The 22,793-nt window shown below is 41.1% G+C and overlaps 2 protein-coding genes across 3 annotated transcripts in view; both read left to right on the forward strand.

Annotated features, from left to right (window-relative positions):
* The window catches only part of LOC139434277 (cytosolic phospholipase A2 gamma-like), a 5,984-nt gene extending 2,221 nt beyond the window's left edge, over nt 1-3,763 (forward strand). The window contains exons 2-4 of the mRNA XM_071204148.1: nt 1,507-1,678; nt 2,986-3,154; nt 3,429-3,763. Of these exons, the coding sequence (XP_071060249.1) occupies nt 1,507-1,678; nt 2,986-3,154; nt 3,429-3,453 (366 nt within the window). The 3' untranslated portion in view covers nt 3,454-3,763. The remainder of the gene's footprint in view (nt 1-1,506; nt 1,679-2,985; nt 3,155-3,428) is intronic.
* A 4,380-nt stretch (nt 3,764-8,143) lies between these two features.
* LOC117450616 (carbonic anhydrase-related protein 10-like) overlaps nt 8,144-22,793 on the forward strand; it is a 228,397-nt gene continuing 213,747 nt past the window's right edge. For both annotated transcript variants that reach the window (XM_034088469.1, XM_071204159.1), the window contains exon 1: nt 8,144-8,536. In XM_034088469.1, coding sequence (XP_033944360.1) covers nt 8,476-8,536 — 61 coding nt within the window. In that variant the 5' untranslated portion in view covers nt 8,144-8,475. The remainder of the gene's footprint in view (nt 8,537-22,793) is intronic.

Below are 22,793 nucleotides of genomic sequence, written 5' to 3' on the forward strand. Positions count from 1 at the left end.
AAAAAGCTGTCAAGTTACAGTGTTAACAAAATAAAATATACTGCTGTTTCTGGTTTAGTTTACGACGGATATATTCTGTTATTGTTTTGATATTGTAACAAAAAAGCGATGGAAAAACCCCACAGCAACACAGAAAAGATGGTCTTAACATGAGTAGTTAATAAAAAACAATAATATCAAAACCAAATTATACTAACTTTATTGTGAAATTAAAACAGAACGGTAAAAGAATAGTTTCCGGTCTATTTTGAGGCCAGATTTCTGTAGATAATTAAAGAACTACGACCGATGTGTACTATTTACAATGCATTCATGTGATGACTTTCAAAGAGTAAAGCAAGCACTGCTGAATAAAGTATGATTTATCTTTTAACGAAACGTTTTTTTATGGAATGCAGTTGGAGGTCAACCAATCACAGTGCTTGAGGCAACGCGGAACAATAGCTGAGGATTCTGGGTAGTGTAGTGTCTTCTGCCATCCTAAACTCCGAAAAAATATTTGTTTCTCTGATTCGAAGGGGAAACACAAAGCAATGTACACAATTTAAAAACCAATCAATGTTGTGTAATTAACAAGGATAATCTGGTGTTTTTGAGTTGATGAGTAGTGGAGATATCATTGTAAGAATCAATTGACAGTAAGGAGAATACTTCTCCGTTATCCAATGGGAATGGACGCTCACATTGCCTTTAACTAACTGCAACTGCCGACTGCCCGCCGATGGGAATACATTGCAATCAGTTGAAAGCTCTTTGCGTCCTTTTATGAAGATGAAGGAGACTCGGTGCGTCACAACTGCACGCCAAAGGACCCTGACCAAGCGTAGCTATTGGACTATCAGGGAGTGAGACTGGGTGTTTCTCAATCTCGAGTACGCTTGCTTGGTAGCACATGTCTTCCGAGCGTCTTGCTTCAGAAGCGATGCAAGAATACTTCCTAGCCTCGGAAAACGAAGAATGGAACAGGCGAGCAAGTGTGCAGGTGTGCGTCATATGAGAGGCTCCGCCTTACATTTTCCGCCACAGATTTGGGGAAATTGGTCCGTGCGCAAAGCATTGTGGGGATTTTAAGACCGCGGAGTCTACACATGTGCAGCCTCTAAATTTCTCCAAACGAAGTACGCCGGGCTCGGTAGAATTCCAAGTATGCTGAACATTGGAACAGTACTTCGGTGGCACTCGATGGCGTAGTATGCTTGAAATAGTGGCTCTGGGGCAGCTTTACTCGATATTAAGAACACCCACTGTGTTGGACTTGGAATCAGAGGGTAGCAAGTTCGAGTCCCACTGCAGTCACCATGTTGTTGTGTCCCTGGGCAAGACACTTCACCCCAGATTGCTCCTGTGGGGATTGTCCACAGTACTGTATGTAAGTCGCTTTGGATAAAAGCGTCTAACAAATGACATGTAATTAAGTGTCTAACTTAAATATTGCCCAGACTTTGTCCAAGATCATGAAAGCTGTGAAACTTATGAAGCAATCTTCACCCTCTGCTCCCTTCACAGACACTGATTTTTGCCAGAGACTATGCAGCCGAGGTGAATAAATCTTTCCCAGAGATAGATGACAAAGTCCTGGAGGAGACAGAATGGCCAAAAGACTGTTACGTGTTTGAGGGAAAGGAGACTGAGCTCTCCATCGTGTATATGCCACTATTCAACAGAAACAACTGCAAAGGTTTGTCACACACACAGATGCAGATTATTTTCATGACTTTCTTCTCTGAAGTGGAACTGGTCTGGAGGCAAACATAATGAGAAACAATGATTTTCATTCAAGTTGTGCACTAGCAAACTAAAACTTCTGTCTTCTTCGGTTCTGTCGTCTGCGTGACGAGCGAACCGTTTAATCAACCTGTACTGTACTGTAGCTAGCAGCAGCAAGTTCGGCAGCATTATAAAAATGTAATAGCTTGCATTTATAATGTACAGCAAACCAAAGCGCAAGAGCAGCGCTCAAAAGAGAAAGGACAAGAGAGAACAAGGAGATGTAACAGCTAAACTGACAAAATGAGACAGTTTGTTTTGTCATACATCGCCCTCAAAATCGAACGCTAACGTTACCAATGTTGACGTGCAGCGGCAGCCGGAGGCTATCGATAGCTCACCTGCCTCACCACCATCATTGCCATCTAGCTCCACAAGTGCAGCTGTATCCGTGGCCGTGGCTGTGCAACCTTCTTCTCCAGCCAGCCAGGAGGAGAGGCTGGATTTGGCTGTGTCCGGCGGTGGTCCAACAGTTCCACCAATGGCCCCAACCAATAGGGGAATCTATGGCGCTATTGAGACCCCCGACGCCAAGATCAAAAGCTATATTATAGCAACTGGTCTATGTAGGCCTACCGGCCCATTCCCCAGAGAAAAACATCAAGTTAACAGGTGTAATCCTCTTCTTAGTTCGCTGTGCCGTTGTCTGGCTGTGGTGGTTTGAGGCCAGGGCAGGCTGTTGTTGATAGCCTACATGTGGCGCTTCTGAGTGGTTGTGTATGTCCGTGCGTGTGTGAGCGCATCAGTGTGCGCTTATGTTTGGGGCGAAAACAGAATCACAACCTTGTTGTGCCACTGAACCCAACATTCTAGAAGTGTAACTTTACTGTCTAGAAGTGTACATCAACATTCTTGAACATTAACTTGACTTTCTAAAGGTGCAAATCAAAATTCAGGAATGGTAACTAAACAAAACTAACTAACTAAACTAAAATTAAATCGTAATACACTTCCAGTAAGTCACTATCTGTCAACCCCTAATGAGTGACTTAACAGAAGTGTATTTCAATGGGAATCTAAAGATATTGCTTTGATAATTTGTTACTGAAATTTTAAATTCTAGACATGTAATTTAACAATCATGGAGTGTAAATAAATATTCTAAGGTTGCATCATAAAATTCTACCTATGTGATCCAAAATAAGCTTTAAACACAACTCTTATAACAAGCTGTCAGGATGAATGGTAGCTTGAACATGTCTTCTCTGTTTTCTATAGATGCAGAGGAGGTGAAAGCAAGGATGGAGGAGTTCTCCACTTTCCAGCGTCCCTTCAGCCAGGACAAGATTGAGTTTGTGTTGAATACAGCGAAAAACAACATGGAGAACAACAAGGACATTTTGCTCAGGGAGATTAACAAGGCTGTTCTCCGTCGACAGAACAAGAGGTAAAGATGGATGGGGCACTGTGTATGTTGGGACAAACATGAATCTCTGCATAGCATGAAATCTGTGTGTCTGAGGATCTGTGTGGATCTGTGTGAAGATGAAGTGATAAAAAAGGATTCAATAATGGAACTTTATATAACATCTGCACATCAGTGTGTGTGTGTGTGTGTGTGTGTGTGTGTGCTCGTCTGACAGAGAGAGAGAGATGTGGAAAGATAAATACGTTATTATTACAAATCTAACATATCCCTCTTTTTGCTTTTTCACCTCCAGGAAGTCTCTGCTACAGCCGACATGATGTACTTTACTTTAGACTTGACTATTGGTCTTACTGCTTTAGCAAGCATTTATTAATAGCCTAATAGTTAAAACATTGCTTGGCTGATTTCGACCATTTTGGAGTGGTTCTAGGGGTCATTGAGTCCATTTCTGACATTTTCAGAATCAGAAATGGCAGTTTTAACCAGAAAGTGGCCATATTTGTACTATACATTTACATTTACTGAAGTATTGTATTTAAGTACTTTTTGACATAATTTTGAGTTATTCTATTTAATGGCACTTTTTACATTTGTATTCTTCTACGATTAATTAAAGCAAATATTACACTTTGTACTACATTTATTGTTAACACTCACTCAGTTACTATGTACATATAGAAACACATATATACTGATATTGTATAACCTGTTTATTTCGAGAGCCCCCGGTTCTTAATATTTAAAAACCTATTAATGTGTCATACCAGATTAATGGGAAGAAACTCAGCTAACTGAAGATACGAAAAATGTTTACCAAAACAAAACACAAGTTTCATAAGAAGCGTCTAAATGACCCCTGAGCGACAAAAAACGCTAACGCACTTGGCACAGAACTCAAGGTAAAGATACCCTTATTACTTATCGTAACTGCACATACAAGATATCTGATTAAAACTGAGATTCCACAGATTATATAGGTATTAGTATCATCACTGAGCAATCAGAATTCGCGACAGGGGAAGCAAACACGTAGCATTACGGAGCAAACACGGGAGATCGTCTCACCTTAGCTGTTATTCTGATCAAAAGTCATGTTCAATGGCATTAAAACGATAAGAATGCTGCTGAGGGTTAATCCATAGGTTAATCCAATGTGTCTGTCAAAAATTATTGATAATCCATAATTCCATTTTTATGTAAAAATCTGAAAATAAATATTAGCTACTAATGGTAGCCACCAGAGTGAATCGCAGCTTCCGGTTTTGGCTACCCGTCACTCTCACTCCTTATTTGGTAACGTGTGTGTATGTGGAACCTCCCATCGATTCCATTGGCTCTAGCGGTTAAAAAGAGATGTCAATCATCAAAATCGACCAAGGGGGGCCAGAGATAGGTCAAATCCACCCAAATGACCCCAGAAGTGTTTTTTTGTGCTAAACCTCTCTAAAAATGTCAAATTCCACTTGTTTTGCATCAATCTTAATACAGGGTACTTATTATATGTTGTACTTTGGATTCCTAAAGCTTTTAGTCTACCATCTCATCATTCAAGGGTGGTTTTACCACGGACACTATAATTTACATTTTTTTTTACTGTGTTCAATCTTAATTTACTTTAAAATAAAAACATCTATATTGATTCTGACACTTCTACATCCAACTCACAGGTTTATCATTGCTTTGAGAAAAAAGATTATTAATTTACCCCTTTTAGAAGTGAAGATAATTATGGTCATTTGTTCTGGGAATGTCATTTTTGAGCCTGAGACCTGAAAAACAGGCTCAGGGCTTAACAGGATAAGGCAGTACTGCAGGGGCGGCACCAGGGGGGAGCTAGCCCCAGGATTGCCAAAGCACCCCCTAAGCACCCCCAAGAAATATGTTTTTTTTTTTTTTTTTCCGAAAATTATTATTATTTTTATTAAATTAAATCAGAAAAATTATTGATTACATCAATGCAAATGTGAACAAATAAATGTTTGACCAAAAACATAAAGCCAACACAGGTGATATGATTAGGCCAATGGCCAGCACCCATTCGATTTTTGACCTACCCATAGGCTAAATTACTTTGTGACACTTGAGTGACTTCCTGTTAGCTGGAGCCCCAAATGATTTGCTAACAGCAAAGTGACAAATGGATCGTTTTTTAGTCCTTAAACGTCCACGTGTGGACACTCAATCAAAACCACCTGAAAGCGAGAGGGATTCTGCACATAATAGGCCTCGTGAGTACAAGTAGCTTACTTCTGGGTCTCTGTGTTTCATTCAAGCTCTGCTCTGTGTGTGTGGCACGAGCCATTTTGTGTGCGTGCGCAAGCGAGCGAGAGAGAGAGCTCACGCACCGGTGGGTATCTACCGGAGATCGTTGTGGTTAGCATCTGGTGCTAGCTAGCCAAGCTAACGGATATAAGGAGCTTTTTCAACAACAAGGTGGAGGCAGAACTCTCTCCTGTCAGAGAGTCTCAGATAACCTCAGCTCAGGTGAAGTAAAGGACTCTCAGTGTTTAGATAGTTAACTTTAGTCTAGTTATCTCAGTGGGTCTCAAACGGTTTGTTTTAAAAGGGGAGTGATTTGTAAAATATCTATAAAGAAATAGAAAATCTGTTTACAGTTCTGTTTCATATGTATGTTGAGAGATACTGTATATCCATAGATCTCTTCATTTTGGCTCTCAAAGTGCACCAGATTGATGCTTTTAACTTCAATATTTAAAAAAAAATCTTCCCCCACTAGAGGAGGTGAGGACCCTCCTAGAGGAGGTGAGGTCCACTCCCCACTTGTAAAAATAGCACTTTACCCCTGCTTCCACCTATATGCCGTGAGCTGATTATCGTGCCTTCATTGTAACAGTCGCGGGTAGGCTACACTGTGTGGGGAGTGTTGCAGTAGAAAATTCAACTGTAGCGCTGGTGCATTAATGGGAAACCCTTAATGTTTGAGCACTCTCTATGAAACGTCAAGCTACCCCACAGCACCCCCTAGAGAAAATCTCTGGCGCCGCCACTGCAGTACTGTACTACCAATCTACACAGTATTTCAAGTATCAATGCTAATATGCTTTTACAAGTAAAAGTAGTGATGAAAACCTGATAAAATAAAAACCATAATTGTCAGGGAATAATTTGCCCTGCATGTCCTTCTTCACCCGTTGACGCAAATTCCTAGCCTTGGACAGCCGCTATCTCCCATAAGGAGGGGCTGCCCTAGTATTTTGTTGTTGTTACCAGTTTATGACCGGAAAACTCTCTGTCAGAGATAGTTATTGTTATGGCACACCTGGAACACATCCTTCTCTGGGTGTAGATGACCCCGAGCCATACAGTAAGTGACAACAACTGTGATTCAGTGTCCTCAGCTGTTTAGTCTATCTATTGAAGAATGTTGATTACCCTCAGCAAACTAGTTAACACCTCCTACCAGAGGAAGGTTTTTTCAGAATTGATTTGGCATCTCTACCGTCAACTCGTGGCTCATGACATGTCTTGTGAATTCTCCGGCCGAAGCTCCAAATAAACTGTCAGTGTTTGCCATCAAAGCTCCAGCTCCCCTCTTGTCTCTCTGAGTCCTGTTTACAATTGCTTCAGAAGTTTCCTCCACAATAATAATAATATAATAAGATAAAGTTACATAAACATAAACTCCATTCTACATCACAAGTATTTTTACTTTTGATACTTGAACTACATCTAATACTTATTTACCTTATAATATTCTGAAATGGAATCATGGAAAAAAATCAGGACGTTTTACTCGTAGTGGAGTCTTCTAACTAATGTTTTGCTTAAGTAAAGGATCTGAATACTTCTTCCATGCAGTATCATTCTCAGTAAAGCTCCCAACCAGGGGTACAGGGACCCTAAGGATACTTGAGGGGACTGTAGGGGGTACGAAGAGAGATTAGGGATTGCAATATTATTTCCACACAACAAACTTGTTTAATCAATGTTCATAATCCTGGTGTCCTGCCCCCAGAACTACCAACGCTTAAGAAAGACAAGCAAGCTCAAGTGTCTCAATAAAAGGTGTCGAAACTGCTAGAAGGGAGTCTTAATATTATTATTTCACTCACAACAAATGTAAATGTGAAGTTTAAATGCATTTGTATGAAGGGTGAGTTATACAAGTGGGTTTCATCTAAGGAGCAGCTGGGTTTAATACAATTACAAAGGGTTGAATATAAGAAAAATGTAGGCGAATCATCACAGTGAGGGGGTTCTTATAGAATGGAGACCAGCTCAAGGGGGACACGAGACAAAAAAGGTTGGGAACCACTGCTATAACCCATAGTTACCGCTAGAGGTCGCACACCGTCCACAGGCAGTAGGGTCTTTATTTGGGTCAATATCACTCCGCAATCATGAGGTCCGGCTCGGTCTGCATCCACAGGTGGCTCTGCCACCATGGCATTGTGTTTTTGAAATAAAATGAATCACTGCCCTTGATGATTTATAAGATAAGATTTACTTTATTGATACCACATTTGAAGCTTTTTTCCGTTACACCAGCAAACCAAGGCATTGAACATGAGGTGTAAAGATAAACACAAAATAGAAACATGTCAAATTAGAAAATGAAACAGAAATAGCTTACAAATATATTCATATTGTAGACAGTAAAAGATCAAATCTGTCAAAAAAACACAATGAAGGGCCAAATTGCAACTAACAAAATGTAAAAGTAGGATATTATTACACTAAGTGTGCCAGGAATAGCATATTCAATTAAATATACATCACATTTCGAAAAATAGACTGTCACAATTTGTTTTAGTGTTTGTCGAAAAGTATTTCGAAAACATTTTCTGTGGACGTTTCTGCTATTCTCTCTTTCTTTTAAGCATTTTAAGCACTTTGCATGCTGTCCCAATCCTTTTGGTAATTTATTGGACTGTAAGAAACATTTTACATTTTCCTAGTTAAGCGTAGCCTACTATACTGGATACAATTATGCCATCATGAATATTATGTGTGGCAGTGTGTGCGCGCGGTGCTCGGTCAGAAGAGTTCCCGCTGCAGCGCCACAACACCCTCCCTCTCCCAGGAACAACACAGGAGGATGCTTCATGAGCGGATCTCACAGCTGAAATCTCTTCAGGGTCGATAGACACGGGACCGAGGAGGGTTAAAAAGAGCGACATGTTGCCTGGACACCACACGGAGGAGCGGAAGAGGACGAATCTCCAGTGAAGCTCCAAACACTGTCGGCGTTCCGCGGGGGGACACACGGGGACCAGGAGCACAAAGTGTGGGGGAAATGTTCAAAGTTCCGCCGTGTGAACGCCCTCAAAGCGTCGTCCCGTAACACCTGCAGAACATGGGCATGAATTGAACGAAGCATGCATGTCGTTTGGGATATATCTGTGATTCTGCAAACATTCATCATCTGCACGTCATCAGGTAGGTGCCGAGATGGAGCTATGAGTATCAAATCAACTGAACAAAAATAAGAGAATGTCAGATAGTTAAATTGTGTATGGACAAAAATGAATTAAAAGTAACATTTTCATTTTAAAGGTAGGCCTAATTTATTATGTAAAATCCACTTTTTCATGTCTTTTATACATCAGCATGTGTCCCCTCTGTGTAAAGAGATTCTGAAAGTTTCAGGAAAAAAGATTCTCTCTCTTTTTGTCCTGATCCATTTATATAAAAACCTATCTGAAAATGAGCTGATCAGATTTTGGCCACTTGATGATGTCATAATGTTTGTGGGGGTTGTGTAACAATCACCAACCAAGGTACCCCCCCCCCCCCCCACACCTTATCACCTGAACCTCCTCCTAGAGCACCATTGTGTTATTTTTAACCAAATCTCATTCAGAGGGGCTTGGGGAGGGGCTCCTTGTTTTCATCTAGAGTAACAGACAGAGAATCAGCACTTTGGAAACAGGGCTGAAACAGAGGGGATTATGGGATGCTACAATGATCTGTTTGGTGTTTCAGCCAATCAGAGATACATGTTTTGTATCTGAGACCAATAATATATTGATGAAAAACAGTATAATAGGGGACTTTTAATGTAAATGTTACTGTGCTATATTGATTCAGATATTTAGAATTTAGTTTGCTGAATTTAGCTTACTGTACAATCATCTTAAATACCAACACAGAATCAGAGAATCAGAATCCCTTTATTCATCCCACAGAGGGGAAATGTACAATAACAGCAAAGAGCCAAAGACAGCTTAATATGTTAATACATCACTCAAGAAGCATGCATTAAAAAGAAAGAAAGATACACATCTAGAAATTACACAATTTAAAAGATACACATCCAGTTTAGTGATATAGCAGCCAGGTGAAAGTATACAACTGGTAGTATACATTTCACAGCTATTGCCAATAATGTAACTTGTTACACAAAGTGGGTGGCTTACAGTATTAACATTAGTGTCAACAGGCTGTTTGCACTTACAGTAGCACATATGTCACACTGGAATATTATACATAACCTTTGAAATGACTGAATTTGGAGTTTGGTTGGGAGGCTTACTTTGAAAATGTATTCCGTTACAATTAATAACGGGGCGGTGGTGGCGAAGTCGATAGGGAATTGGCAACTGGAAGGTCACCAGTTCAAGTCCCGTCAAGACCAAGTGCTACCGAGGTGTCCCTGAGCAAGGCACCGTTCCCCACACTGCTCCCCGGACGCCGTTCAAAATGGCAGCACACTGCTCCTAACACTAGGATGGGTCAAATGCAGAGAAACAATTTCCCCACAAGGGATTAATAAAAGTATATATTAATCATCTTAATAACTACCTGTTAAAAGATCTAATCAGTAACCCAGCATTACATCATGTAATCTGATTATTTTATGTTAGATTTGGATTAGCTATATATCAAATGCAATCCAAATTGAGTATACATTTGTTGAACAAATTAGGTGTTCACCTACTGCATTTAAAAAAATTAGATATTTAAAGAAAGAAGAATGAAATAAGCCTAAATGAAAACCAAAAAGCTAATTCAGACAGTATACCTATCAAATATAACTAAGCAAATTAACAAAGCATTACCAGTAAATACTTCTCTAATTTTGATGTGGATTAATTGGACTCCATTATATTGACAGCCATAAAGTACTGCTCGCACTGAGTGGTGCAGGAATGAGTCCTAAAACCCAACAATGAGTTTGCATTTTACCACTTCCTGTTCCGTCTCACAGTCAATGTTTTTTTTTAACTTGTTTTGGTTAAATAAATAAGGTCTGTATCCAACACAACCTTAAAATCATTTTACGTTTTGTTCTACAATATAACATATGTCAGTAAATAAAACTTGTGAATGTCAAAATCTTTTAAGTGTCTTAAAAACGGCGGTTGCTAACATTTGAGTAAATGAGAATATTAAACGTCATCAAACATTAGCCACCTTTAGCTTAGCGGTGGTAACGTGCACCCATGCGACCGCAATGTGGTTTGTTTATCAGAATCAGAATCCGAATACCTTTTATTAGTTCCACGGAGGGGAAATGTGCGTAGTTACAGCAAGAAAAAAGAGCCACAGACAGCTTAATGTTACATACACTGAACACAAATATTAGCGCAACACTTTTGTTTTTGCTCCCATTTTTCATGAGATGAACTCAAAGATCTAAAACCTTTTCTATACACACAAAATAACCATTTCTCTCAAATATTGTTCACAAATCTGAAAAAATCTGAGATAGTGAGCACTTCTCCTTTGCCGAGATAATCCATCCCACCTCACAGGTGTGGTATATCCAGATGCTGATTAGACAGCATGATTATTGCACAGGTGTGCCTTAGGCTGGCCACAATAAAAGGCCACTCTGAAACGTGCATTTTTGCTTTATTGGGGGGGTCTGGGGGGGTCCGAAAACCAGTCAGTATCTGGTGTGAGGGGTAGGATTAGGGGTAGGGTTAGGGTTAGGGGTAGGGTAATCTTGTGAATTGAGTGGCCCATGGTGGTGGTCGGGTTATGGTATGGGCAGGCGTATGTTATGGACGACGAACACAGGCCACTCGATTCACAACATTACCCTAACCCTAACCCTAATACTGACTGGTTTTCGGACCCCCCCAATAAAGCAAAAAAGCACGTTTCAGAGTGGCCTTTTATTGTGGCCAGCCTAAGGCACACCTGTGCAATAATCATGCTGTCTAATCAGCATCTTGATATGCCACAACTGTGAGGTGGGATGGATTATCTCGGCAAAGGAGAAGTGCTCACTATCACAGATTTTTTCAGATTTGTGAACAATATTTGAGAGAAATGGTTATTTTGTGTATATAGAAAATGTTTTAGATCTTTGAGTTCACCTCATGAAAAATGGGAGCAAAAACAAAAGTGTTGCATTTATATTTTTGTTCAGCGCATATGGTTGGTATTTAGCAGCAAGGGGTGATATAGTCTGTGTTGTGTTGTGGTGTGTGTAGGGGGGGGGGGTCTACTAGGGGCTGTGCTGGTTATATAGTCTGACTGCTGCAGAAAGGAAGGACCTGCGGTATCTCTCCGTGAGACAGCGGGGGTGCAGCAGCTTGTCGCTGAAGGTGCTGCACAGTGAGGACAGAGTGTCCTGGAGGGGGTGGGACACATTGTCCAGCAGGGAGGACAGCTTGGTTGCCATTCTCCTGTCTCCCACCCCCTCCACAGTGTCCAGAGGACTCCCCATTACAGAGCTGGCCTTCCTTACCAGTCTGTTCAGTCTCTTCCTGTCAGCAGCCGAGATGCTGCTGCCCCAGCAGGCCACACCATAGAAAATGGCTGATGTCATAACAGAGTCAAAGAAGGTCTGAAGGAGTGCCCCCTGCACCCCGAAAGACCTCAGTCTCCTCAGCAGAAAGAGTCTGCTCTGTCCCTTCTTGTACAGAGCAGCAGAATTGTCAGTCCAGACCAGTTTATTGTTCAGATGAAGTAGTGAGGTAGTCCAGGATCCAGGAGGTGAGGTGGTGATCCACCCCAGAGAGCTGCAGCTTGTCCCCCAGGAGCGGGGGCTGGATGGTAGTGCTGCTTGATTATGGCAAAAATCATAATCACGATTATTTTGGTCAATAATTTATATCACGATTATTAAATTCCTCGGTAAAATAAGTATTTGGTCACCTACAAACAAACAATATTTCTGGCTCTCACAGACCTGTAACTTCTTCTTTAAGAGCCTCCTCTGTCCTCCACTTGTTAACTGTATTAATGGCACCTGTTTGAACTCGTTATCAGTATAAAAGACACCTGTCCACAACCTCAAACAGTCACACTCCAAACTCCACTATGGCCAAGACCAAAGAGCTGTCAAAGGACACCAGAAACAAAATTGTAGACCTGCACCAGGCTGGGAAGACTGAATCTGCAATAGCTAAGCAGCTTGGTGTGAAGAAATCAACTGTGGGAGTAATTATTAGAAAATGGAAGACATACAAGACCACTGATAATCTCCCTCGATCTGGGGCTCCACGCAAGATCTCACCCCGTGGGGTCAAAATGATCACAACAACGGTGAGCAAAACTCCCAGAACCACACGGGGGGACCTAGTCAATGACCTGCAGAGAGCTGGGACCAAAGTAACAAAGGCTACCATCAGTAACACACTACGCCGCCAGGGACTCAAATCCTGCAGTGCCAGACGTGTCCCCCTGCTTAAGCCAGTACATGTCCAGGCCCGTCTGAAGTTTGCTAGAGAGCATTTAGATGATCCAGAAGAGAATTGGGAGAATGTCATATGGTCAGATGAAACCAAAATAGAACTTTTTGGAGGAGAAAGAATGCTGAGTTGCATCCAAAGAACACCATACCTACTAGGGCTGAACGATATACTGTGTCATGGCGATAACCGCGATATGCGCATGCGCGATATTCACACCGCAGGGACGTGCGGTTTTATTCATTTAAAAAAAAAAAAAAATGCTAACGCACTTTAGCACAGAATTCAAAATAAAGATACCCTTATTACTTATCGAAACTGCACATACAATATATCCGATTAAAGCTGAGACTCCACAGATTTTAAGTACTCTTTAAGTATAGTATCTAAGCGATCCGATCTCGCGACAGGGGAAGCAAACACAGACATCACAACACGTACCTTTACGGGGATTTTACGGAAGATCGTCTCACCGTAGCTGTCAATCTGATCAAAAGACGCGTTCAATGGCATTAAAACGAGAAACAACGTGGCTGAATCGGTTGATCCATAGGTTAATAATGTATCTGTGGCTTTGAAGCAATTGTTTATAATCCATAATTCCATTTTTATGTAAAAATCGGAGCACAAAAGTTAGCTGCTAATGGTAGCCACCAGAGTGTATGCAGCTTCCGGTTTTGGCTACGCGTCACTCTCACTCCTTATTTGGTAATGTGTGTGTGTTAAGGCCCTGACACACCAACCCGATTTTGGGAGTCAGAGGCCGTCAGAGGCTGTCGGGCATTCGCGGCGCCGTAGTCAGGTTGGTGTGTCCCGCACCGTCGACCGTGACACGCCTTATTTGGACTGCCAGACCCGATGCATGGCCGATTCAACATGTTGAATCGGCCATGCATCGGGTCTGGCAGTCGGACCAAATAATCACTCTGATTGGCTGTTCAGCTAGCAAATCAGTGCATGAGAAGCGAAGCGGAAGTGAGGGACGTAAACAAACGATTTAAGAAGGCACACACAGACTGCTATTCATTTTCATCTCATCATGGCGATCTGGAATGATGCAAACGAAGACCTGCTCATCACCTTGATCCAGGAGAGGCCAGCTCTGTATGATATTACGGAGAATAGATACTCTTCTTCTTCTCTGTCTTCCGGTTGTTGCCTCTTTTGAATGACGAATACACACTACCGCCGCCTGCTGGTAAGGAGAGTTATTGCCACTCACGCACTGAAGTCGGTGCGGTGTGTTCCCGTGCGACACATGGCCAAAACGCAGGAGAACACGGCCAGGCAACAGCCGACTTCAGCGTCGGCTAGTCCTCTGGTGACTGCTTGGTGTGTCAGGGCCTTTAGACTGCCGCATAGCCAAGACCGGTGTCAGTACCAGATGTGTTCGGGGTACCAGATGTGTTCGGGTGTATTTCCGTCGCTCCCGTCATCCATCATATCCGTCGACTCACCTCCCTCTGCTCCCAGCGCTCTGCTGCCACACACCGGCCGTCTGCGGAACTGCAGCCGGAGGAACTCGGTACAGCTTGTTATGTGTGTGTACTTGTGCACATAAATAATGTTTCTAATTATTTACAATTAAAAAAATATATATTCTGCGTTACTTTAGCCAACACTTTTATAAGGCCACGAGATTAGATAATTACGAAATGTGTAGATAGAATACATATCTTTCAGGTTGTTATTTTGTCATTGTTTAATGTTTTATTTATCTTTTAGTATTTTTATATAGTATCTGAACTTTGGAGAGGAGTTGGGAGACACACGACACATCAAATCACATCTACAGATCAAGACGAAGCGAATGGAAGTACAACAGAACAACATATTTAACCACATGTACAGGTGCCAACAGCATCTGATTGTGTAGCATCCAACCAAGCTTTAAAAACATGTAGTGGTACTAGCTTCGTAATTTTCCATTCTTTTTGCAGACTGTTCCAAGTTAGTGGAGCTGCACATCTGAAAGCTTTCTTCCCTAAGACAGTCCTAGCACTTGGCACATTTAATAAAACCACAGCATGCGATCTCCGGCAATAAGTACTTTCAATTCGCAGAGAGATCAGGGAGCAGATGATCAGTGGGGCCTTGTTTTTACTGAATGATGTGTTTTTTATGGGGAATTCAAATATGAGCTTATTATTAGGATTTTCGGAGACTTTGCACACGTTTTCACAAACATGTTCACGCTAGGAGTACTTCCAGTCGCTTCGTCTTGATCTGTAGATGTGATTTGATGTGTCGTGTGTCTCCCAACTCCTCTCCAAAGTTCAGATACTATATAAAAAGTACTATATAAATAAAAATAAAACATTAAACAATGACAAAATAACAACCTGAAAGATATGTATTCTATCTACACATTTCGTAATTATCTAATCTAGTGGCCTTATAAAAGTGTTGGCTGAAGTAACGCAGAATATATATATTTTTTAATTGTAAATAATTAGAAACATTATTTATGTGCACAAGTACACACACATAACAAGCTGTCCCGAGTTCCTCCGGCTGCAGTTCCGCAGACGGCCGGTGTGTGGCAGCAGAGCGCTGGGAGCAGAGGGAGGTGAGTAGACGGATATGACGGATGACGGGTGCGACGGAAATACACCCGAACATATCTGGTACCCCGAACACATCTGGTACCTACACCGGAAGCAGCAGCCACTCTGGTGGCTACCATTAGCAGCTAACTTTTGTGCTCCGATTTTTACATAAAAATGGAATTATGGATTATAAACAATTGCTTCAAAGCCACAGATACATTATTAACCTATGGATCAACCGATTCAGCCGCATTTTTTGTCGTTTTAATGCCATTGAACACGTCTTTTGATCAGATTGACATCTACGGTGAGACGATCTCCCCTAGAAGCTCCGTAAAGGTACGTGTTGTGATGTCTGTGTTTGCTTCCCCTGTCGCGAGTTCGGATGACTCAGTGATGATATATATACCTAAATAATCTGTGGAACCTCAGCTTTAATCGGATATCTTGTATGTGCAGCTACGATAAGTAATAAGGGTACTTTTATCTTGAGTTCTGTGCCAAAGTCCGTTAGCATTTTTCGCTCAGGGGTCATTTAAATGCTTCTTACGAGACTTGTGTTTTGTTTTGGTAAAAATTGTTTGCATGGAGGAATGGGCCAAAATACCAGCAACAGTGTGTGAAAACCTTGTGAAGACTTACAGAAAATGTTTGACCTCTGTCATTGCCAACAAAGGGTATATAACAAAGTATTTAGATGAACTTTTGTTATTGACCAAATACTTATTTTCCACCATCATTTGCAAATAAATTCTTTAAAAACACAATGTGATTTTCTGGATTTTTTTTCTCATTTTGTCTCTCATAGTTGAGGTATACCTAGGATGAAAATTACAGGCCTCTCTCATCTTTTTAAGTGGGAGAACTTGCACAATTGGTGGCTGACTAAATACTTTTTTGCCAGTATATGATAAATACAAATAAATTAGACTAAAATAAATTAGATCAAATATGTTGCAGTGCACTGTCACAACCTAGCAAAGCAAAATAATCGTTTCTTTCGATTATGTTGTTTTCGTAATTGTGGCAGGCCAAAATCGTAATTGCGATTCAAATACGATTAATTGCACAGCCCTACTGGATGGTGTTGAAGGCACTGGAGAAATCAAAGAACATGATACTCACAGAGCCCCCAGCTTTCTCCAGGTGGGAGAGGGACCTCTGCAGCAGGTAGATGATGTCGTCATCCAACCCGATGGCAGGCTGGTAGGCGAACTGCAGCGGGTCCATTGATGGTTTATAGCCTAGCGTTAGCTTTTTATTTCTGGAGATTGCATTTACACTTCAAAAATCATAAAGTGATATGTAGAGATTATTCTGCTAAACATAACATATAAGTATCATAAACATGTGTTTGCCACAGATATTATTTCCCCTGATATTCGACTATCCAATTAATTTATACCATTGCTTTTTGTCAAGGGAGCCCTAGTGATGCTAACTTCTGGGTTGGCCTACAAAAATAAGTCATAATGTTTTTTGTTTTATTTTCCTCATTTAAACACAAATGTGGTCAAATTTCCATCAAGAGCTAAATGCTAGATTAGCTTTGGTTTCAGTCATACACATATTATCTGTTACTCCCTAACCCTGCTCAGGACTCAACACTTGAATCTGTAGCCTCTTGTGCACGTGCTTGACTTTATACATGTGAAAGAAGTAGCAACATTCAGCTCACACACAGGGTAATGAATGTCACTGCCAGTGTGTCAGAGAGCTCATACACCATGTGTCACTGAGGCAACCATCCTTTGAGTCACACACACAGTGGGTCACACAATGGTCACACAACATAAAAAAATAGTTTTTCGGGGTTTGGGTGTTTTGTTTGATTTTAAATAAACAAAGTCTTGGCTTTCAGAATATGAAACCTTTATTTCCAAAATCACACGATAAATACATTTTTGAAGCTTGTAAAGGGACGATGACAGCTCTCACTTGCCACTGCTGTTCCACAGCGCCGTCCCCCTCCCTCCGGCTGAAATTATGAATATAAGGCGTATAGTAGGGGTGTAACGGTACACGTACCCGTACCGAAATTATTCGGTACGGGCCCTTCGGTTCGGTACACGTGTGTACCGAAGTGTACCGAACGAATATAACGTTAAACGTAAAAAATTGAGAACGTGAACAACTTCTTGGAAGTAATCTCAGGTGCTGCGTCGCAGCATTCAGAGTAATTTGCTCCCATTGTGTTCAGCGCGTCATAGAGCGAGCAAGTCATTTCATTGGACGAGCTGGTCAGAGGGATGCGTTCAAATGTAGTCAGTAATTTGAGGAACTGTCGAAATGGCGAACGCAGATAAAGTTGAGCTCGAAAATCCTCCAGCATCATTGAAGTCTCCGGTTTGGGAACATTTTGGTTTCGCAGTTACGTACAAGGATGACGGACAAAGACAGGTGGACCGAACCAAAGCTGTTTGTCGGCATTGTTCAACTAACACTAACATTGGTTACGCGGCTGGCAATACATCAGACTTGCACATGCACTCATTTGAAAAGGCATCACCCGAACGTGAATATCACCGGTACCAAAAGACTGAAGTGCAAACCCAACTCCCACTAGCATTTAAGCCTCCACCGCTCGCAGAGAGTTCAGACCGAGCCAAAGCTATTACAAATGCCAAATATCCCTATGTTGCCATGTTAGCAAAGCGCTACCTGGCTGTATCTGCTACCTCTGTCCCTAGCGAGAGGGTTTTCTCCACGGCAGGAGACATTGTTAGTGCCAGCTGATCTGTCCTTTCGGCAAGCAATGTGGACAAGTTCATCTTTCTTTAAAAAAACATGAAAATACAATGACAAGCAAGTCATTATGTCTAACTGGCTGCTTAAGAACTAGTACAGTACAAATACAGATTATTTTAGTTCATCGAAAAGCTGCACCTTAATGTTTATTTTATTATATATATTTATTTGAGTGAATATTCATAGTTTAATAATAATGAAAAACCCAAAACTAATATTTTATGTTTTGTGAGTACTAGTACAGTAAAGTTCAAATACAGATTATTTCAGTTAATCGAAATGCTGCACCTTAATGTTTATTTTATATTTATTTGAGTGAATACATTATTCACAGTTTAATAATAATTTTTAAAAAATATGTTATGTTTTGTGATAATTTTTTCTGCTGTACCGAAAACGTACCGAACCGAACCGTGACCTAAAAACCGAGGTACGTACCGAACCGAAATGTTTGTGAACCGTTACACCCCTAGCGTATAGTAATCATAGATAACACGGCAGGGTCCGTTACAGTTTGTTCTTATCTGATTTCAATTAAACAAAGTCTTGGCTTTCAGAATATTAAACTTGTTTCGGAAAATTCAGATGATAAATACAACTTTGAAGCTTGAAACGGCATAATTACAAGCGGAGAACGGAGTAACTTGACGTCACAGCAGGCATAACAACAGCCGCAGGGCTCGACATTAAGTATTTAGCTCGGGCAATGAAGCCTCACCTGCTGGTTGCCCGATCGGGCAATCTATTATGCCAGTGTCATGCAGCTCGCGGAACCACGGATCCACGGATCGCGGATCGACAGTAAAACTAAACATATCTATAACTAGTTACGGTAGTTTGAGAGGTAATTAAAATAGTTACGTGTGATATTCTAACCTGAAGTGTGTGTTTTGTCCGCTGACCGCTGCATGTGATCATGCAGAGCTGCGTGTCGACTCGTCAGCAGCAGCTGATCTCTCTCTCCAGTCAGATTAGACTTCACTCGCGTTTATGTCCATATCGATCAGATCCAGCTCGTTCTAGCTAATGATATGACTACCTGCTTATTAAAAGACACCTAAACAATAAGTGTCGCTATGCAACTGGGTGAGGCCACAAAGTATAGTGCAGCATTATGCATTTGTTTATATGCCCACCGGAACCCCGAGGCATTACCAACAGATCAACGCACAATCAACCCATACAGGACATCTCTTTCTCCACATTAAGTGTTAGACATTAGAATTGACTATTCTTGTCTGTCACATACTCTTCTTGTCTGTCACATAAGTGGCGCAACTGAAGCGCTAAAGGGAAATTATTTTGACCGAAGAGATTTAGATTTGCCGGCTATCGGGAACTCTGACGTCGCCATTTTGTGTGCTTCGCGGATGCGCTCGGCTCCTCTCGACTGCTGCTCGGGTCTGCTAGGTCAGCTTCCGGATGAGGAGGCATTCGTTCGACCAATTTACAGTAGATAATAGGGATGTAACGATACCAAAAACTCACGGTACGATAATATAGAAATTCAATTTTTTTGTACTCACAAAATGTTTCTTTTTTACATAATAAATCTGATTTGTACAGCATTTTAGTAGGATAGCAGTATTTTAAAGTGTGAAAAACAAAGTGACAGTAACAGACTGAAACAAGAAAACCAGTGTTTGTGTACCTAGGCATTTGCCTTCATCAGATGGAAAGTGTCTTGACCAACAACTTAAGTGTTTCTTATAGCTATGCAGGGCATGCAAGCAAGCAAACAAGAACAGACAAACAAGTGAAATGAAGAATAAAATTGATATTTTACAATATAATATTGTGGTGGTTCATCTTATAATTCAGTCTAGAGAATGCACCAGACAGCATCTAAGACCTGCAAAAATCTAAATGTTCTAGGGGGAGGCCCCCCAAACCCTTCGTTGCCATTTCGTGCGCGCGCATTTTTCAGGGCAATCTCTATTGGGCTCAGGGCCATCTGTAAATTAGCTTAGATGGCGCACACACACACACACACACACACACACACACACACACACACACACACACACACACACACACACACACACACACACACACACACACACACACACACACACACACACACACACCCACACTCAGCCACCCACACACACACACACACACACACACACACACACACACACACACACACACACACACACACACACACACACACACACACACACACACACACACACACACACACACACACACACGAGCCCAGACCAGACCAGTAATCCAAACGAAAATATTTTCCCTCCGTAGTATTTTGATCATTTGCTAATAATCAATCAGATCGATGGATTCCAGAGAAGAGGACACTTTGAAGGCCTTTTTCTCAAAATGATGACTCGGTGACAGTCATTATATAACGTGACATATTTTGCTTAATATTTGGAGTACAAAAACAATCCTGATATCATTAGAAAGCTAGGAATCTCCTCTTGCCAACAGTGTATACAACTCAAAATGTGTCTTCGTGTCAATGCGACTGATTTCGATAGAGCAGGTCACATGTGAGGTCATATTTTAGCATAATGTGAAGTTAGCAGCTGTAACTTTTTTTTATTCTAATTTCATCTAATATTTAAATCGATCCATTACTCATCTGCTTTGACATCTTCTTGGGTGATTGGGAGCAACAATTACTTAATTAAAAAAAGTATTTGTACATCTATTTGTATTTAAAGTGGAAGACAACCAACAGCACTTTGCAATCTGGCACAGTTACCGATTTAAACAACAAAATATTGTGAATTCGAAACTAGTCTGCTTTCAATGAGCTAAAAACATGTTTCTGTTTCAGAAATGAACCTACTTACACCGCTACGCTTAACGGTTTTGCGTGATGATGTTTTAGTAGTCTTTACTTTACTTGTTTAGGACCCACTTCTCTTTATGACACATTAATGCTTTGAACGCACTTTAATCGCACTTATTTTTGCACAGCGGAACGTTTCTCACTGGATGAGTTTCAGGCGTACCGATTATACTGGAGCACCAACTAACGTTCATGACTTCAGCATGGGACTTCAAACAACAACAAACCACGGTGAACAATAGTCAAACATGAACGAACAAGCTGATGAGACCGCTTTGGTCGGCCCGTGGATGGGACATTTTGTTTTAAAAAACGGACGGATGGAAGCGTCGACAAGAGCACGGTTGTGTGCTCGACATTAGGGCTCGACATTAAGGACTGCCCGATGGCCCGGGGCCATCTAGTATTTAGCTCGGGCAATGAAGCCTCACCTGCTGCTTGCCCGATCGGGCAATCTATTATGCCAGTATCATACAGCTCGCGGATCCAGTAATGAGTGACCCGACAGTAAAACTAAACATATCTATAACTAGTTACGGTAGCTTGAGAGGTAATTAAAATAGCTACGTGTGATATTCTAACCTGAAGTGTGTGTTTTGTTCCGCTCACCGCTGCATGTGGTTATGCAGAGCTGCGTGTCGAGTCTCGACTCGTCAGCAGCAGCTGATCTCTCTCTCCCGTCAGATTAGACTTCACTCGCGTTTATGTCCATATCGATCAGATCCAGCTAGTTCTAGCTAATGATAGGACTACCTGCTTATTAAAAGACAACTACACAATAAGTGTCGCTATGCAACTGGGTGAGGCCACAAAGTATAGCGCAGCATTATGCATTTGTTTACATGCCCACCGGAACCCAGAGGCATTACCAACAGATCAACGCACAATCAACCCATCCAGGACATCTCTTTCTCCACATTAAGTGTTAGACATTAGAGTTGACTATTCTTGTCTGTCACATGCTCTTCTTGTCTGTCACATAAGTGGCGCAACTGAAGCGGTATTGCTCTAAAGGGAAATTATTTTGACCGAAGATATTTAGATTTGCCGGCTAACGGGAACTCTGACGTGTGCTTCGCGGATGCGCTCGGCTCCTCTCGACTGCTGCTCGGTCAGCTTCCGGATGAGGAGGCATTCGTTCGACCAACTTACAGTAGTTAACATTACAAACATTTTTAACAGGGGCCATAATAGTGTAAATAATGTTTGTTTTGGCAGTTATAACTGAATGTAATGTTTTCTACTTTTTTCCATCTGGGAAGGCATTTGCCTTCATCAGATGGAAAGTGTTTTGACCATCAAATTAAGTATTTCTTATAGCTATGCAGGGCATGCAGCGAGCAAACACAAACAAGAACAAACAAACAAGTGAAATGAAGAATACAATTGAAATTGTACAATATAATATTGTGGTGGTTCATCTTATAATTCAGTCTAGAGAATGCACCAGACAGCTTGGACTGTAGACCACTTGGAGTAAAATCCATGTGAAAATTGCTTCTCACTGTTCTCAGGTCAAATATGTATATTTGATTAAAAATGCGATTAATTTCGATTAATTAATTACAAAGCCTCTAATTAATTAGATTAATTTTTTTAATCGAGTCCCGGCTCTAATATATATATACAATATATTATGTGAAAGTTGTGAAAGACCTTATTTCAGGCATCTAACCAAAAAGTATTCCATAAAATCATTGACTTCTAAAAAATAAAAATCTGGTAAATCATAATTATGACTTACTATCTCTTTATATGACTTGAGATAGTAAGTCGAAACAATGAGATAGTAAGTCATAATAAAGAGATAGTCATGATAATGACTTACGGGATACATTTTTATTTTTTTGTGGCGCGAATGGGCTTCCTTATACGGACAAGGGAACATAATGCTGCCAAAACGCTAACTCATTTCCAGGTTTGCAACTAATTTC

Source organism: Pseudochaenichthys georgianus, chromosome 8 (genome assembly GCF_902827115.2).
Source record: "Pseudochaenichthys georgianus chromosome 8, fPseGeo1.2, whole genome shotgun sequence".
Lineage (NCBI taxonomy): Eukaryota > Metazoa > Chordata > Actinopteri > Perciformes > Channichthyidae > Pseudochaenichthys > Pseudochaenichthys georgianus.